The 18,004-nt window shown below is 44.3% G+C and overlaps 1 protein-coding gene across 3 annotated transcripts in view; it reads left to right on the top strand.

Moving 5' to 3' along the window:
• LOC100731064 (lysine-specific demethylase 4A) overlaps positions 1–18,004 on the top strand; it is a 52,484-nt gene that overhangs the window by 23,650 nt on the left and 10,830 nt on the right. For 2 of the 3 annotated variants that reach the window (XM_063236301.1, XM_063236300.1), the window contains exons 8-13: positions 105–242; positions 1,295–1,542; positions 2,572–2,771; positions 3,817–4,184; positions 12,542–12,662; positions 17,514–17,695. In XM_063236301.1, coding sequence (XP_063092371.1) covers positions 105–242; positions 1,295–1,542; positions 2,572–2,771; positions 3,817–4,184; positions 12,542–12,662; positions 17,514–17,695 — 1,257 coding nt within the window. The remainder of the gene's footprint in view (positions 1–104; positions 243–1,294; positions 1,543–2,571; positions 2,772–3,816; positions 4,185–12,541; positions 12,663–17,513; positions 17,696–18,004) is intronic. The other variant, XM_063236302.1, reaches the window with a different exon arrangement.

The following is an 18,004-nucleotide window of genomic DNA, read 5'->3' as shown; positions in this document are numbered from 1 at the left end:
TGCCCTTGGTTGCCCAGCTATGTGGTGCAGACGTGGAATTCAGGAGTTGAGTTCTGTAGATTTCTCCTGTGTGGGGGAGCTCTTTTAAATCTGTTCTTGTTCAGGTGACTCAAGAAGCTGGCGAGTTTATGATCACTTTCCCTTATGGTTACCATGCTGGTTTTAACCATGGCTTTAACTGTGCGGAATCTACCAACTTTGCTACACGTCGATGGATTGAATATGGCAAACAAGCTGTATTGGTAAGTTTACTTGATAGCTTCCTATAACCCTACAACTAAGACAGTGTAGTTGAACAAATTCTGTTTTTTCCCCAGTACTGGTGATTTAACTTACACATTGAACTTCACATTGAACTTCTTCCCAGCACTTTTCATTTTTTGTTTTGAGACAGGATCCCACTGAGTTCCCCAGGCAGGACTCAAACTTGCAGTCCACCTATCTCAGCCTCACAAGTGTTGGGACTTTAAACATATTTGAGTGTGTGTGCTAGTGGATAAATGCTTGTTGGGTATATTGAATAGTATCAAAACATTTCTTAGAGCTGCTGGAATTTGAAAACAAAATAGGCCAGGAATGTATAAAGTGTGAGTAGTTTGTGTTTATAAATAATATTGTAATCCCATCATTTTTAGAGGCTGAGGCAGGAGTATTACAAGTTAGAGCCCAACCTGGTAATGTTTATTGAGATCCTGTTTCAAAATTTTAAAAAACCTAAAAACAGCTAGAGATGTAATTTATGCAAAAGCTCTGGGTTTGCTCCTAGTACCACCAAAAGAATTTAAAAAATTTTATTTTAAAATGTGTTTTGCTTTGAGAAGTATAAAGTGAGGTTATACTTTTAAGTTCATTTGCCTTTAAGCTGTACATACATACCAGTATTTCTTGCAGTGGGCATTCTGAGATTTCGCTGTTGAGCGATTCTTAGGGTTTTACTTTTAACTGTGAGAAGCAATGGGGCTGGATCTTTGACCCAGAATAATGATGTTGCATGTGTGGCCCTGAGATGACTGACGAACATGAAGGCACCTAAGTGCAGAGCCGAGTGTCTAACCGTTCTCCACATATCTCCTCGGTGCCAGGTGGCGTCGCCTCTGTGCTATGCAGTCGGTGTCCTTTGGTGCTGCTTTCTGATGTGGTAGGGCTATGCAAGGATGGTGCACAGTACCCTGACCTCTGAACGAAAACAGCTTTTTAAGCCAGATCGTAGTTTTTCTGCTTGGAGGGGGAGGTGCCACGTGGGATGAGGTGGAAGTCAACAAGGTAGCCTTCACCTGAAGGTTGTTTGTGACAGTGCTCCTGCAGAAAGGATATGGTGAAGATCTCCATGGATGTGTTTGTGAGGAAGTTCCAGCCAGAAAGGTACAAACTTTGGAAAGCTGGCAAGGACAGCGCGGTCATCGACCACACTCTGCCTACTCCAGAAGCCGCTGAGTTTCTCAAAGAGTGTGAACTACCACCAAGAGCCGGGAGTGAAGAGGAGTGCCCTGAAGAGGACATGGAAGGGGTGGAGGACGGAGAGGAGGGAGACCTGAAGAGAAGGTAACAGGCAGCCCGTTTTGGGCCTGGCTCTTGGCGAAGGGGTTGGGACAGCTCCCACAAGCTCCAGAGAGGCTGTTCCAAAGTGGGGTGTTGGAGTCCTGTCCAAGGGGGTTTTCTTGGTGTAGAGCCAGTCATTTGCCATTGCTTCCTTGTAACTCTTACTCAGGAATGAGGACAGTAAATCTGCAGTCTTTGGGAGCAAGGGGCAAGACTCTTCCTATGCCAGAAAAGGCCATTTTTCACTTCGTATTGGTGTTTTTTTTTTCTCCTTGTCTTTTTTTTGGGGGGGGGGCGATACTGGGGATTGAATTTACAACTTTGTACTTGCCAGACAGGCGCTTGTATTGCTGAGCTAAATCTCTGACCCTTTCCTTTGTCTTTCTTTTTTTTTTTTTTTTTTTGTCTTTTTCCTTTTTATCGGTACCGGGGATCCAAGTCACGACTGCCTGCTTGCAAGGCAGGCGCTTATGCCGCTGAGCTAAATCCTCAGCCCCTCCTTTGTCTTTTTGAGACAGAGTTTCGCTATGGAAACTATGGAGTTCAGGCTGCCCTTGAACTCACTTTGTAACCCAGACTGGTCTTGGACTCACAGTGATCCTCCTGCCTTACCTTTCCAAGTGCTGGGATTACAGGCATGTGCCATCATGCCTGGCGCAGTTTTTTTTTTTAAAGGAGAGAGAGGTGCCAGGAACAAGACTCAGTTGTGTAAGAGTAATAGATTGTGTTCAAAAGAGATTATAAGTTGGCGTTGTCAGAGTCTGAGGCAGAAGATCTGTGTTCTGAGAAGAGCTTGACCTAGGCCATGCCATGTTGGAAAGGTAGGAGGGCTATTTATGGGATACCCTGTGTGCCTTTTTTCAATCCTCACAGCAAATCTTACACTTTGCATGTGATGGAATTAGCAATAAGAGGCAGCTTGAGTTTCAAGTCAGACCACTCAGGACCTGGCCATTTATTGTGCGTTGTGTGTGAACATGTGTGAATGTTTTGGTATGTGGGGTCTTACAGGATTTACCCTCTCCCTCACAGCCTGGCCAAGCATCGTATAGGAACAAAGAGGCACCGGGTTTGTCTGGAAATACCACAGGAGGTGAGTCAGAGTGACCTGTTCCTCAAGGAGGAGCTGAGCTCTGGCCAGTATGAGATGACGGAGTGCCAGGCCACACTTGCTCCCGTGAGGCCCACCCACAACTCTGTGCGGCAAGTTGAGGATGGTCTACCCTTCCCAGGTGAGTTAAAACTGTGGTCATCACAATGCTGACGTTTGTCTATTGTATTGAGAGAGCCACATCTGAGCAGACTCAGAAGTGGATTGAGAGAAGTGCTTTGCTTAGAAGTATGCAGGGGGAGTGCTGATGGCTTTGCTGGTCACTGTTAGCAGATGGCCTGGGCAGTTGCAGAGTAGTCTGCTTTATGAGGGGGTACCAGGAATCAAACTTTGTGCTTGCCAGGCAGGCACTTGTGCCACTGAGCTATATCCCGGGCCTTGGCCTACCATTTTAAAGAGTTTGGTCTCTTGAAAACTTGAGACATTTGTATTTTAAGAAGAAGAGTAGTATAAAGCATAGTGGCTCATAGCTGGAATACCAGGTTGAGATAAGACAATTGAAAGTAAAATTTAAGCTCAATCTGGGCAGTTTAGTGATTTAATGAGATCTTGTCTTAAAATTTTAAAAAGGACCAGAGATGTAGCTTAGTGTGAACACCTAGGTTCAATGACTAATACTAGAGGGAAAAAAAACGTGGCCACCAGATGGTCATTGAGACTAGGTTTGTTAGGGAGAGGCTTGCCTCATTCTTATTCAGGCTTGGAGAAATGAGTTGCCGATGCTGTGGTGTGGCTGCTGACTGTACCACAGAGTGTATCTGCTGTCAGCCAGGTAGCACTGTGCTCTCAGAGCCTGTTCAGACTGGCTGCTCCTGAGCAGGCTTACTAGCATGAGTAGCTAGGTCAGTGCCAGGCTCAGGACTGTAGGTCCTGCAGGAGACCTGGAAGGAAGTGGCAAGCTCTGCTTGCTGAATCTTGTTATGTGGAAGTGCTACCCCGTCTTGTACCCAAGGGTTGTGCCTGGGAGTGCTGTAATGTGGCAGTATCCTCACAGACAGGAAGAAACTGGAGGCAGAGACAGACCAGTGAGCCATGATCACACCCTGGGATACAGAGCTAGGATTTGAAGCCAGGTCTCACTTGCATCTGTCCCATGTTCTTTGTATTTTCCCACTGCATCTTTGTCAACTTGACATATACAAGAGGAAATGTGTTCATTATTTCAGATTACTCTGACTCTGCTGAAGTCAAATTCGAAGAGCTCAAGAACGTCAAACTAGAAGAGGAAGATGAAGAGGAAGAACAAGAGGCAGCTGCCCTCGATCTTTCTGTAAATCCTGCTTCTATAACTGGACGCCTGGTCTTCTCGGGTTCCAAAAAGAAATCATCTTCTAGCCTGGGCTCCAGTTCTCGGGATTCTGTTTCTTCTGATTCGGAAACCAGTGAGCCCCTCTCCTGCCAAGCTGAAGGGCAAACGGGAGTTCTTACTGTGCACAGCTATGCCAGAGGCGATGGCAGGGTCACCGTGGCACAGCCGTGCACAAGGAAGAAAGGCAGTGCCCCCAGAAGTATCAGCGAGCGGGAGCTGGCTGAGGTACAGTCTCTCGGCACTCGGGTGGAGGCAGCTGCCCAGAGGCACCTAGTGCAGGGGAGGTGGGCCTGTGGCAAGGAGTTGCTGCAGCTGTCCAGGAAGCCAGAGCGACCCCTCTCTTCAGTGCCCCCAGCCACTTTGGTTGTGTCAGACAGGAAACCTGATGACATGCATTGTCTTACAGCTTGTTCTTTGCCAGCAGTTGGTCCCAAGGATTGCATTACAGGTGTCTCAGTGACAGCTGTAGATAGCCACAGTCCTGTGACAGATGTATTGACACTAAAAATCTGCGTATTTCTAGTGTTTCCAATAGTCCTTGTTTTCTAGTTGACTCCCCACTTGTTTTTAATATTCGTAGACTTCTTTTTGTCTCTTGTCTCTGTAAGGGCTGAGTTTCTGTTACAGTCCTTTTTACCATGTGAATGTTCTTCCCTTTACACAATGGTTGCAGGCTAATGAGCTGGTAACCATCATGTTTCTTTCTCATTGCCTCTGATTGGTGCCCTCTCACCTCTTGTGGAGGTTTCCACAAGAGAGCAGATTTCTGCTTGTAAATTCCATTCGTTATGCTTATAGCTGTTACCTGACATTTCTTCCTCACAGCTACCTTGTTGATCATCTGTGGTTCCTCAGTATATCCTATCCTGTTGCTACATCCTCCTGACTTTCTTCCTTCAGCTCTTTGGAATCATACTTAGTCAGCGCATTACTGCTAAATTAATTGTATTAGACTAAAAAATTTTTTTTTTCGATGATGCCAAGAGCCAGTAACACCCATCTCTTTTTTTCTTCCCAGTTTGGACCCATTTAAGTGATAGTTACAAGAACTGGGCATGGAGAGCTTAGACTGTCACTTCATTAACAGTTAGTATGATTGAACAAAGTGTCTTTTAACCTGTGACCAAATGGCCCTGGTACTCATTTACTCTCAGTTGTATAAGTGGTCTCCCTTGTCCTAGGCCCTCTTTGGTGTTCTCAGGGCCTTATAGGGCAGAGCATTTGCCACATAGCTTTCCTGTGGAAGGGCACCCCAGAATGAGTTCTTCTGCAAAGGGCAGGTCATGGTTAAATAATGAACATTTAGCTTGGTGGTCTAGGAGGAGAAGCCAGGAGGGCTTTCATAGGGAAATCTGCAGGGAGAGGGGGCTTCTCCTTAGGTCTCCCCCACTTTCCTGATTTCTTTTCCTTTCTGTGTGAGTTTGTTAGCTATAGCCTGATGGAAGTGCCCTCCTTCGCTCCGTCACCAGCCATCCCTACACCCCAGCATGGGCTGCCTGCTTCATACTGTTTAACATTCTCCAGATCTTAGCTCTTTGGCCTATTTACGCTCATTTGTAATCATTTTTTGCCCATCTACTGTGTGCTGTTACTGTGCTGTCAAACTCAGAAGGCCCTTGAGAACTAGAAGAGTGGACAGACAGGACTACACCATCCCCTCCTGATGGGTGATGTGTAGCACAAGGTGGCAGAGCTGGAAGTTTAGCTTGTGACTGGCGAGGAGTCTGGGAAGGCTAGAGAAGGAGCATTGTGGTCTGGCCTGAGGTTACTGTGCAAGGTGAATAGAATGAAATGAGCAAGAATGGGAGAGGAGGATGCTTTATGTATTGATGATGGCCCATGCCAGTTTTAAAGCACAATGGGAGTTTACAAAGGTTTTAGTGTTTTTTATTTTGTTTTGTTTGAGATGGGGTCTCACTCTGTAATTTCTGTCTGGCTTTGAATTCATTATGTAGTCCAGGTTGGCCTTGAATTTGGGATGGTCCTCCTGTTTCAGCTTCCTGAATAATAATCATGGCAAGATCCTGACAAGTGGGATGACAGGCATGCACCACCACATCTGGATGGTAAAGGTTTTGTTTTCAGCATATAGTACTGGAAGGAGCCTTGTGACAAAGAGGGTGTCAAATGCTGGACTATGGACGAATCTGCCTTATGTGCTCAAAACAATTTGACTTCAGGGTTGGGGAGGAGCCAAAGGTTTCCCTCCATCTGCATTTTGGAATTGAAAACCTCATGCTACATGGTTTTAAGTGCAAATAAAAAAAGGCTAAGTGAGTAGTGGAAATACTCATCACTTGGCTTTAATAGTTGTCAAGATCTTGCCATGATTGCTTTACTCATTCTGTTCTTATTCCCTGATGTGGTTTTACCATTCCCTGTGTGTATGGTACTGGAGATCAAGTATGGGACTCTACCACTGAGTTACTTTTCCAGCCCTTTTTTATTTTTTTGAGACAGGATGTCATGAAGTTTCCTAGGCAAGCCTCAAACTTGTGATCCTCCTGCTTCTGCATTCTAAGTAGCTGGGATTAAAGATGTGCTCCATTGTGCCTAGCTTGCAGAAATATTTTATTTTATTTATATTTTTGGTGGTAACAGGGTTCAAATTCATGACCTCATGCTTGCCAGGCTGGTGCTTAAGCCACTGAGCTAAATACCTGGCCTCTGCCGAGATATTTTAGTGGGATCTTTTTTTTTTTTTTTTTTTTTTTTAATCGGTACCAGGGATTGAACTCACGACTGCCTCTTTGCAAGGCAGGCGCTTATGCAGCTGAACTAAATCCCAGTCCTTCTTCCCTACTTTAGTATGTATTTCAAAAAGCAAGGGCATTTTCTTAGTCATGCTGCTATTATTATACCTAAAAAAATTATTAAAATTCTTTAGCATAATATAATATCTAGCTCATAATGCATTTTGCCCAATTGTCTTAAAATATAGTTACAGTTGTTTCATTTGAATTAAGTCAAAGCTCACTCCTTATATTTGTTCATGTTTGTCTTCATATTCCTTAATCTTAGGACAGTGTTCTTTTGCTCCCCAGACTGTTGGTTTGCTCAAACTGTCTTAAAGCTCTGTGCTAGTGTTTTGGGAGTTCATTCTGGAAGCATGTATAGGTTTTTGGAGAGAGAAGGGAGGAAAAATTAAAAACATTAAATAGGTGAAATTACAGTTTTTATCTCCTGTGTTGTCTGCATTATTTGAACATTTTAAATTGGATTAACTTTTATTTTTTTTCATTAATATTTGTTTGGTGCTAGAGACTGAATCATGGGCATTGCAGATGCCAAGCACACACTTGTCCACTAAGCTACACTTGGAGCCCAGCTTATTTTTATAATTAAATACTTCTACTTCAGGAAAGGAAGAAAAAAAAAGATATAAAACAAGGAAATCAATTAGGAACTATTTCCTCAGCTTAGAGAGGTAGTGAGAACCCAGCCGGGCAGTGGTAACAAGCATGAAGGTGCCAGACAGACTTGAGAGCTTAGAAGGCAGCAGCATGGAGCTGGGGACTGTTGTGAGGGTTGACTCAGACCAGCAAGTTTTTGGCTGGGATCTGTAAAGGGTGGAGGTTGGAAGAGAACTACACGAAGTGGACCACAGTGCTACTGCATGTCTCTGATCCCAGCTGCTCAGAAGGCTGAAGTGGGAGGATCACAAGTAGGACCCTGTCTCAAACCAGGAAAGGTTGGAGGTATCGGTCAGTAGAGTGCTTGCCTACAGTGCAAGAGAACCTGGGTTTAATTATTAGTACCAAAGGAAAAAAAAGGTAAAATGTGACTGTGAAGGGCTTTGTGTGCTGGTCAGTAAGAAGGTTTGGTTCATGACCTGTGAGGTAGGCAGGTCGCGGCACGTGGGCTTGATTCTCAGAAGGAACCTGAAGGTGTGTGTGGAAGAGCATGTGCGTTGGTTGTGGAACTGTGTCCACAGCGTTAATGGAGGCAGATGGTTCAGATGAGTGTGAGAAGCAGCAGCCAGACATTGCGTGAATGAAGAGAGAGAGGTGTAGGCAGTATTTTCTGGGGAGGAAAATGATTAAGATGGTGGGGGTTATGGCCAGTGAGACGTTGTATGAAAGGACACATGTGCCAAGTGGAGAACTGAAGATAGTGGGATTGGATCATGGATCTCTAAGGAGGTAGTGAAAAGGGAGTAGAATCCCAGAGGGATAGGACAAGAGGAGAACCACAGAAAGGGGTTTTTTTGGTTTGTTATTGATGATTCTGGGGACTGATCCCAGGCCTTGCACATGCTAGGAAAGTCCTTTTCCCCTGAGTTCCATCTTCACTTGGGTATTTTTAAAAATGTGGTAGAATACGCATGATAAAAAACGGATTGTTTTAGTTAGCCTATTTTTTGGTGTGCCAATCAGTGGCAGTGTTTTATGCCCTTGTGTGACCTTCACCAGAATATGTTTAGTTTTGTGGTGGGAAGAGACACAGGGATTGACTCTGATGGTCTCCTGATAATCAGATACCTCTGTGTGACTCAGTCCTTGGCAGAAGCCACACTAGGCCTCTTTACTGTTTTCTGTCTGGTTACATTTCTCTTTCAAGAACCTGCAGTATTTTACTTTTAGGTGTAGATGTGTATAGTGGAAGTGTTTGTAGGCTTGTGAAGGAGAGAGACTGTAGAAGCCAGACTCTGTACTGTCTTCATTCTCCTTTCTTTTTTTTTTTTGGTCTTTTTCCTTTTCATCGGTACCAGGGATCGAACTCACGACTGCCTGCTTGTAAGGCAGGCGCTTATGCCGCTGAGCTAAATCCCCAGCCCCATTCTCCTTTCTTGACATCAGCATGATCCTCCAGGCTTAGCCTGTGAGCACTCTGTAATTGTGAACTGTGTCTGGAAGGCCAGGTTTGTTTTATTAAGATACTAAGCTCCGGACTGGAAGGTAGAATGGGAGACTAACAGGCATGGGGTCAGAAGTGGAACAACTTTGTTCCATCCGTGGTGAGATCTGATAGTTTGTCTTTATTTAAAAGCAGCTGGGCCCCTTAGAGCACCCTTGTGTGTGCATTCCTCTTCCTATCACTGTAGGATCCCCAAACTGTAACTGGGGCTATGTGCTGTGAGGGCCATTGTCTGTGGCAAGGGCCTTTTTTAAGGCAGTGTGGTCAACTGCAGTTTTGGTGAGAAAATCCTGGTGATACACTGCTAAAGCATTAGAGCTGTAGGGTTTTCATCTGTAGAGTGAGCTACTGCTGCTGCTGAAGGTTTTGATAGTTTGAGCTACTTTGGAGAATTAAGTTTCTAAAACAAGGCTAGAGAAAAAAGCATCAGGGATATAGACCTTGACTCTGGGTACCAGATGTTGCAAGAAGGAACAGAGAATACTGGAGCTTTGAGCTCCAGCTTTCCCTTAGAGCTGGCCCTGAAATATCCTACACCTCCCTGATCCTATCTGCACAAGGAGCTCCTAGCCCTGCTTACTGTGGTGTTGTCATAGTGACTCAGGCTCACATAGTTAGGTAGTTGAACAAGGATTTGAACCAGCACATCCTGCTACATACTGAGGGAATTTAGAGTTTGGAGCACATTCTAGGGGGAAAGAAGATGTCATTGCAGAAGAAATATTTGGAATAGATCTAACCATCTGAGTCAGAGGCAGCAGGATGGTGGAGGTCAGAGCACCTGGCTTCACACTGGGACACCTGGTTTCTCTCTGGCTGGACTGCATGCTCCTTGAAGTTAGAGATTATCTCTCATCCATCAGTGTGCTTTGAGGGGACTATACTCAGTGCCCTGGGTCCATATGCTGGGTAGATGGGAGGCAGTTTGAACAAGCAGATAATGTGTGAAGGCCTAGGGTCCTTTCCCCAAGCTGTAGTGTGCTGTTCTTGATCTCTTTTAATACCTGGATCTAGAAAATGTTCTGTGTACTGCATCCTGCATTAGTTGTCTATTGCTGCTGTAACAAGTTACCACAAACTGAAGGCTTCAAACAACACATATTTATTACTTTACAATTCTTGGGTTCCTAAGTTCAGGACAGTAACAGGAGCCATTGTCTCAGTTAACAAAAGAAAGCCAGCCAGCGAGTGTAAAGAATATATAAATGTGCTTTACTGGCTTGTGTAGATTGGGTTATATGCTTCTAAATTCATTCACATGTTAACACTATCAAAGAAATTTGATAGAAACATGTCCAAGCTACTTACAAAGGTGGGGCAGGTGGTTTGGGACTGGTTCAAGGCTAGCCTAGACCAAACAGCTGGAGATGTAGCTCAGAGCATGTGTCTGGCATGTGTAGTATTATAATTCCAAATATTGAGTTTAGTCATCTAAGTATTGTAATCTTTCTAGTTTTACAATCCAAAAGGTTGTATTTGTAATCCCATTGAGACGTCATTGGAATCCCAGCAAGTTAATTTTAATCTAACGCCACCAGTGCAACCCACGGCAAGAGTAAAGTCACCAGGACATGTTCCAAGTTAAGGGCAACCAAGGAGTCCTAAGTCCAGTCATGGGGACAAAGGCCTTGATCCTAGACCTCTCCCAGAATTTATTATCTTGTGAAGAAGGGGGGTGGCTCTGGGATGAGTGACAGTGAACATGACAGGGATTAGGTGAGTAACTTGAGCTAGCCAGCCAGGTGGGAGAAAGGCATCTCTGTGAATTGCAGGGATTAAGATACGCAGAAGGATCAATTCACATAATCTAAGGTAGCAACTAAATTGTTGTGGAAGGCTATGGCTTTAGTTTTTGATATGTAAACTCTCATGCTCTGGGGAGTCATAGCCTCTTTACCTTGAGGCTCATACCCAGTTGACATTCCTGCAGCTGATTGGCTCTATCATCATATCTTTTACAGAGCACTATGCGAGGAAACAGGAGACTGACTGTTGGCTTTAGAGATTACGTACCAGTACCTGGCTAGCCTTATTTGCAATGCTTAGAGCCAATTGAAGAGAGCCTGCTTTCTTCATATCAGTATAAAGAAATAAGTCTCCCACTAACGAAAGTCAGAGTCACTGGGGTTGTTTCCCACATGTGGGGCTCTGAATTCAATCTCCAGCATCACCAAACCCCCCCCCCAAACAAAAAGCATTGACAAATAAGGGTTTCTAGAACCCTTTAAATGAAGCCTTACTCATTTGAAGAATCGAAATGAAGAGCACAGATCTTCTGGTTGGATGGGGGCGGTGCCCAGATCCTTTTCTGTTTATTCCAGGAGAAGCTCCTGGGGGACCTCCCTGATGCACATTTTTTGTTTGTTTTTTGCCATGGTGGGGATCAAACCCAGCATCTCCTGTATGTTAGGCAAGTTCTGTGCTGTTGAGCTACAAACTGGTACTTTAGACAGTACATTAATACTGCAAGTCTCACCGAGAGTTGAAAGTCTTCGTGGCCAGCAGTAGTAGCAGATTCCTAAAGCTTCACTTCATCTTGTTCCTACATTCTTGTTGCGTCACGTGGCTTCTGTGAACCCAGATCACATCCTGTCAGTGTATCAGTCATTTCTGAATGCCTGCCTTTTCCCAGCAGGCCTTTGTTTACCATAGGTGCTCAGTAGACATTGGTTGAATGGATTGGCAAGTGAGCACAGAAACCTGTTGCTAAAGTCTATTTTTAATTTTTCGGGTAAAGTATATATATGCCATGTACAGGCTCTGTTGAGTCTGTGAATGGCTTAGCGCAGTTTTTATTGTCTTGAAATCCCTAGTGGGGTCCTAAAGCCCTGGGGTACGGTTCAGTCACATAGGAGAGTCTTTGGGCCTAGGAACCTTCTCTGAAATAACACTGCAGTGCCATCCTTGTGCGTAGCACTCTGAGGCATTAATGTTTGCCACCACTGCAAAGTGGCCTCCTTCCAGGCCTTATTTCCTCACTTAATGAGTTTTACCAACGCTGTGTCCTAATGTCAGTATAACTGAGTTTTAAGTATGTTGATTAAAAAGAAATTCTTATGTAGTATCACTGAGCAATCCTATATGGCTTAAACCTAATTGTATTTGCTGTGGTGTTACATAAATGCAGTGTTAAGTCAGCCTACATTGCAGGTAGGCCAGAGTTTTAGATAATAGTCTCCTGCTTGATATCTTGCCATAATTCACTGAGGAATAAACGAGATCCCTGAGAGCTGATCATGTGTAAGGAGAGAGAAACTGGTCTGTTTTTCTTGAAACAGTTGAGATACCCCCACCCTTGTGGATGTCTGTGTATATTGCCCCTGGATGGCCCTGCTGCCTGACACATTGTTTCAGTTGTTACTGTCTGATCTAAGTAAGGGACAGCTGGGCTCTTTGGGGGCTCTCAAAGTATCTCATGGCAACGAGGGAAGATCTGTGTCTTTCCTTTAGAGCTGGAACTGGTTTAGGTTTATTTTTGGTGTATTTGTTTAAGGCTGTTCTAGAACCCACACTTAGGTACAGGTTTTGCCTTAAAAATTTGAAGTTAGCCTGGTGTAGACTAGACTAGTTTGCATGGTACTGTCATATGGCTTTTGTGAAGACAGGTGTTTTTGTGTTTGGTTTTCTTTCTCTGTGCTTCTGCCTCTCCCTGTGTTTTTTTCTGTAACACTGACCTTCCCTGTATGCTGAGTTGAATTCACGTTGATGTCCTCTGCTTTGCCCAGGTTGCAGATGAATACATGTTTTCCCTGGAGGAGAATAAGAAGTCCAAGGGTCGCCGTCAGCCCTTAAGCAAGCTCCCGAGGCATCACCCGCTTGTGTTGCAGGAGTGCATCAGTGACGATGGTAAGTGGGGGTCTCCTCTCCATAAGGAGGAAAGCAGGCACCATCTGGGGCTTATAGGACATAACAAGGCCAAACAGATGGGTAAGAGCGGCCTTGTGGCGTGGCTGTTCTTCTAGATACTCCACATAGAGGAAGGATTTCCTTTTATATCTCATTTGCTCATCAGATTTCATTATTAGCTTAAGTATCATAGAAAATACCTGCTGCAGGATGACTGCATGCAGGTTCTTTCCTTTCTTGAGGCACAAGACTGACTTTTCAGGATAATAAGTTCTGTCAACCATGTCAAGACCATGTTGAATTTGTAGGTGCAAAACTAAGGTATGATAGTGGCGTCAGAGTCCTCACAGGGGAGTGATACAACTTACGGGCAAACTAAAGAAAGAAGAAATGCCAGTGTAGGCAGAGGGGCACCATGAGTCACCATGGTGAATAGAAACAGGAGTGTGTATCTGTGCAGATGAACTGTCTTCTGCTCGTTTGCTAGAATTCAAGGACACGATTAGGGACTGACTGAGGTAGGGGGAGTGGAAAAAGGTTGTGTTATGGATCATGACCATGGTGCTTCGAGTGGAGACATTTTTCACAGGACTCGGGAGCCATTGAAGTATTTTAAGTAGAGAAGTAATGTGGTCAGATTGACATTTGAAAGATCACCCCTAGTGCTGGCTCCTTGGAGGATGCTTTGAAAAGACCATGGGCTTTCATAATGGTGTGTTTGAGATACGGTGATCTGAATAGGATGGCTTTGGTAGAAATAACAGAAGGGAATGTTGTATGGAGAAAGCTACCTGAATTTGTGCTGGGTGTTCTGTCTTTTTGAAATAAAGAAATTGAGCTAGGCATGATACACATGCCTATAATTCTAGCACTCAGGAGGCTGAGGCAGGAGTTTCTAAGGGCCAGTCTGGAATCTTAGCACTCTGGGAGGCTGAAGCAGGTGGGTTACAAGTTTAAGCCCAGCCTGGGCAACTGGTGAGCTCCTGTCTCAAAATTAAAACAACAACAAACATTATTTTTAAATAAGCAAAGGAATGCATATCAGTGTGAAGGTCTGCAGTGCCAGATGTTGATACATGCACACACGCACACAAACGACTATGGATCTGTGAGAGTCATCAGTAAGAGCATGTTGATGGACTCCCTGGTTTGTAGTTGGAAAGTCCCCTGAGTTTGTACCCTAGTCTAGCTGGAGCTTCATCTTCGCTGCATGAACCTTTCCCTTTAATGCTTTGATGTAACACAGATTGTAGAAAATTTGAAAATCCCAAAAAGTTACCTGTACACGTATCCTCCATCCCTGGTTTTTCTAGACATATGTAAATTATGTCCATGTGTGTGTTTTTCCATGTATGTCTTTTTGACATAATGTAATTGAGCTAGCTGTTGTGGTGCATGCCTATATAACCATTCAGGAGGCAGGAGTTTAGACCAGTCTGAAGCACATAGCAAAACTGTCTTAAAAAAAAGCAACAAAATAAATAAAAATAATAAAAGGATGTAATTCAGATTGTAATATAACCTCTGAATTTGTGACAAGAATGCTCAGATTTGGCTAGTTGAAGTGTTTGGAGACACTGTTTGCTGTGTCTGTATGTATTTGGCAATTACAGGAACACTGTCACTGTAAGTCTGTCTTACTGTCTACTTGGCTTTCAATACTTTCTTTATACATCCTTTGAACGTTTGCTGTAGCTGGGTATGATGGTCCATGTCTGTAACCCCAGCAGTTGGGAGGATGAGACAAGAGGATTGCCATGAGTTTGAGGCCAGCCTGAATAAGAAAAAGCAAGTTAGTTGTAGTTGTCAGATTACTTCACTTTGATACACTAGTAGTAATCTCCTAAGGAGGACTGTCAAGTAAACAGGATGTTGTCATACCTAAAAAGCAGTAGCTCCAGTATATATATATATAGAGAGAGAAAGAGAGTAGGGAAATTTATTGGAGAAAAGCAGTGGGGAATAGGAATAGCTCCTGAGAGACAGGAGGAATCCAGAATAGTTGCTCTTTGTTTATTTTGTCTGTGAGACATTGGTTCAGGCTGGCCTTGGGCTCACCTTGTAGCCCAGGCTGGTCTCGAATTTGCAACGATCCTCCTGTCTCAGCCTCCCGAGTGCTGGGATTACAGGAGTGCACCACCACGCCTGGTTCTTTGGGATTTTTGAGACTGGCTGGACAGGCTGGCCTCAAATGTGTTCTTCTGCATGTCCTGAGTGATGGGATTATAGCCAAGCCAGGCTCACACATTGTTGTTTTTATTTTTTTCATCTTTTTGATACAGGGACTCGCTCTGTAATTTTAAGCTGGCTTTGAACTCACTTTGTAGTCCTTCAACTTGGGTGATCTTAGTGCCTCAGCTTCCCAAGTGCTGGGATTACAGGTGTGTACCACCATACACATTGTATTTTTTTTTTTTTTTTTTTTTAATCGGTACCAGGGATCGAACTCATGACCGCCTGCTTGTAAGGCAGGCGCTTATGCTGCTGAGCTAAATCCCCAGCCCCTACACATTGTATTTTGAAGTTAGGTTTCTTTAGGCTTTTGAGTGCAGAGCTTGGTCCCCCCCAACAGAACAATATTTTCACTTGAGCCAGCGCTTGCAGTGAGCTGTACGTGGCTTAACTGCACGGCTTTGTGAAGTTCTGCATACAGAGTTATTGTTAGTGCGTGTTTTGCTTCATCATCCAGTATTCACATGTGGAAATGATTCTGTCCACTTTTCACTATATGAGTAGAATGTATTGTCAGTGCGTTAAGTTTTTAGTTGATTATGAGCCTGTTTCTGTTTGTTCTGTCCTAGCTCAGTGACTCTTGTATGGCCCAAGGTAAAGAAACAAATCTCTGCTTGGGTTTTGGGCACCATGAACTGGATCTCAATAATGGGTTTTTTGGGATTGATTTTACTGGTCTGTGTTGGCCTCCTTATGCTACAATGACTTTCACTGAAGCCACACACAATGGCAGCTGCCACATCGCCTTAGATTAAACATGACTGTCTAGGCAGGGCAGAAAACGATTTGTCTGTGCTAAGCCCAAGTTGACAGAAATGAACAAATATGAGCACTTAGGACAAATCTGTCCATTTGAGTGTTCCTTGGACTGTTTGGCAAAATCCTCAAGGGCCAATTGGAAAGTGTTTTTGTCTAGGAAGAAATGAGATCATTGGAGTGGTTATTATGACAAGGGACTGTGCCACAAGCAGTGATTCTTGAGATACTTGTGGTAGGGTGGTTATAGAGTTTCCTGTCCTGTGTTGCATGCTTTGGCCACATCTGACAAGGAAGTGGTTTCTAAATGCTACTCCCCCATACATAGGAGCACCTGGAGAAGCACTGTGACATTAGTTGCGTGTTTCTTTTTATTTTATTTATTTATTTTTTAAGACAAGGTCTCATTATGTAGTCTAGGCTGGCTTTGAACTTGCAGCATATTCCTGTCTCAGCCTCCTGAGACAACATTTTATTTTTTATTATTATTCCTTTATTTGTCTTTTTGAGACAGGGTCTCACTATGCAGTTCAGTCTGGCCTTGAGTTCACTTTGTAGCCCAGGCTGGGCTACAAACCCTGTAATGACCCTGCAATGATCCTTCTGCCTCAACTAAAAACTGAGTACTGCAGTTACAGATGTGTGCCACCACACCTGGCCTACATTTTATTTTGATAGTTACATGTGCTTGTACCAAAGATCCCACACTCACTGTAGACTTTTACAGTTATTCTGGGTCTGTCTTACTCCTTTATCTTGAGTGTACTGGGACTTGGTAGGCTGTGCACCTTTTTTCACTTACATTTTGTTTTGTGAACCAGTGTGGTGATTTTCCTTTCAGCAGTTTGCTTAGTTCTTCCCCGGTCCCTGTGACATCTGCTAAGTGTGTCCCCTCTGAGCTAGTAAAGCCAAGGGCTGTGTCTGTCATAATGACCAGGAGTCTGTGAAGGAACAGAGAGTTAATGTTTTGGGCTTTATGACCCTTAGTGATTTCTAAGGCCATCACATTTTTGTTTTCCCCAACTGTTTAAAAATGTAAAAAAATTGTTGGTGCCCTGAGTGGGATAGATTTTGGTTCCTGGACAGCATTCCACATTGCATGTTATGGCTGGAAACAAGGATTCATTGTGGCCATGTGACTCCGCCCTCCTCTGAGATATAGGCTGGAGGGACTGGGGTGCACTGCTTTAAAGAGGCAGGTGTCCTACAGGCTTTTCCAGAGGGAGCACTTGGCAGCTCCTGATGGAAGACCCTGGTTTAACAACTTTTAAGCTTTGCTAATTCGCTGTTATTTTCTTTACCATTTCCCTTCAGTGCAACTGAAGAAAATCCATAAAAAGGAAAGGTTTAATATGCTGACCTTTTTTTTTTTTTTTTCTTTTTGCATTTTTATGTTTTGTTTTTGAAATAGGGTTTCACTATGCGTTCAGGCTGGCCTTAATTCACTTTGTAGCCCAGGCTAACTCAGCCTCCCAAGTGCTTTTACAGGTGTGTACTACCACGCCTAGCCATGCTAACATTTTTGATGGTTTCTGCCAAGAGAGTGCTTCATCTTGCTGCCTTTGGAGGAGGCAGAGGGTTGAATGTGGCAGCTGCGAGGGGGGCGGAGCAGGCGGAGTTCCCATGTAAGAGGAACAGTAGAGACCATGAGTCAGTCTCCACAGAGTGCGGAGTAAAGCAGGTCTCCCCACAACAACATTCCAGTGTTGAAGGAGTCTTATCAGACCGTCACTTCTGCCTGTAGCCTTTATCGCTCCTAGGATCTGGTGTGGACCAGGATTCCTGGCTGAGTGCTCCTGCTCTCAAGGCAGAACCACATATGGTGTGCTTGGTATTGTGTTACATTCTTGTTTCTTCTCCTAGAGACCTCTGAGCAATTGACCCCCGAGGAGGAGGCTGAGGAGACAGAGGCCTGGGCCAAGCCCCTGAGCCAACTGTGGCAGAACCGACCCCCAAACTTTGAGGCTGAAAAGGAATTCAATGAGAGCTTGGCCCAGCAGCCCCCTCACTGTGCTGTCTGTATGATCTTCCAGACATATCATCAGGTAGGTTCACTTTATCCTGCCTTGACCCAGGACCAGCAGTCACTAGATTTGATTGTGGGTATGTAATTTGTCACTGGTACCCTTAGGTGAAGTACGTGTTTTCCTGGTGTTCTCTGCCTTTGGAAGTTGCTCAGTCTTCAGGCAGATAACCCTGAGTTAGAGATTTTTCACTTGAAAATGGTCTGGAGACCATGTGGCTCAGGCTGTTTTGGGCACCTGTGCTAGTCACAATCTTGACTTTTCAGGGCTCTCTGTTTTTCCTAGCATCCTAATCGGATGTTGTCCCTGCCAGGCAGTGTAGGATTGACC

This window comes from Cavia porcellus, unplaced genomic scaffold, assembly GCF_034190915.1.
Source record: "Cavia porcellus strain 051 isolate PalLab524CR breed Dunkin Hartley unplaced genomic scaffold, mCavPor4.1 scaffold_25, whole genome shotgun sequence".
In the NCBI taxonomy this organism is placed as follows: domain Eukaryota; kingdom Metazoa; phylum Chordata; class Mammalia; order Rodentia; family Caviidae; genus Cavia; species Cavia porcellus.
Note: the sequence above shows the minus strand (reverse complement) of the source record. Positions and strands in the feature narration are given on the sequence as shown.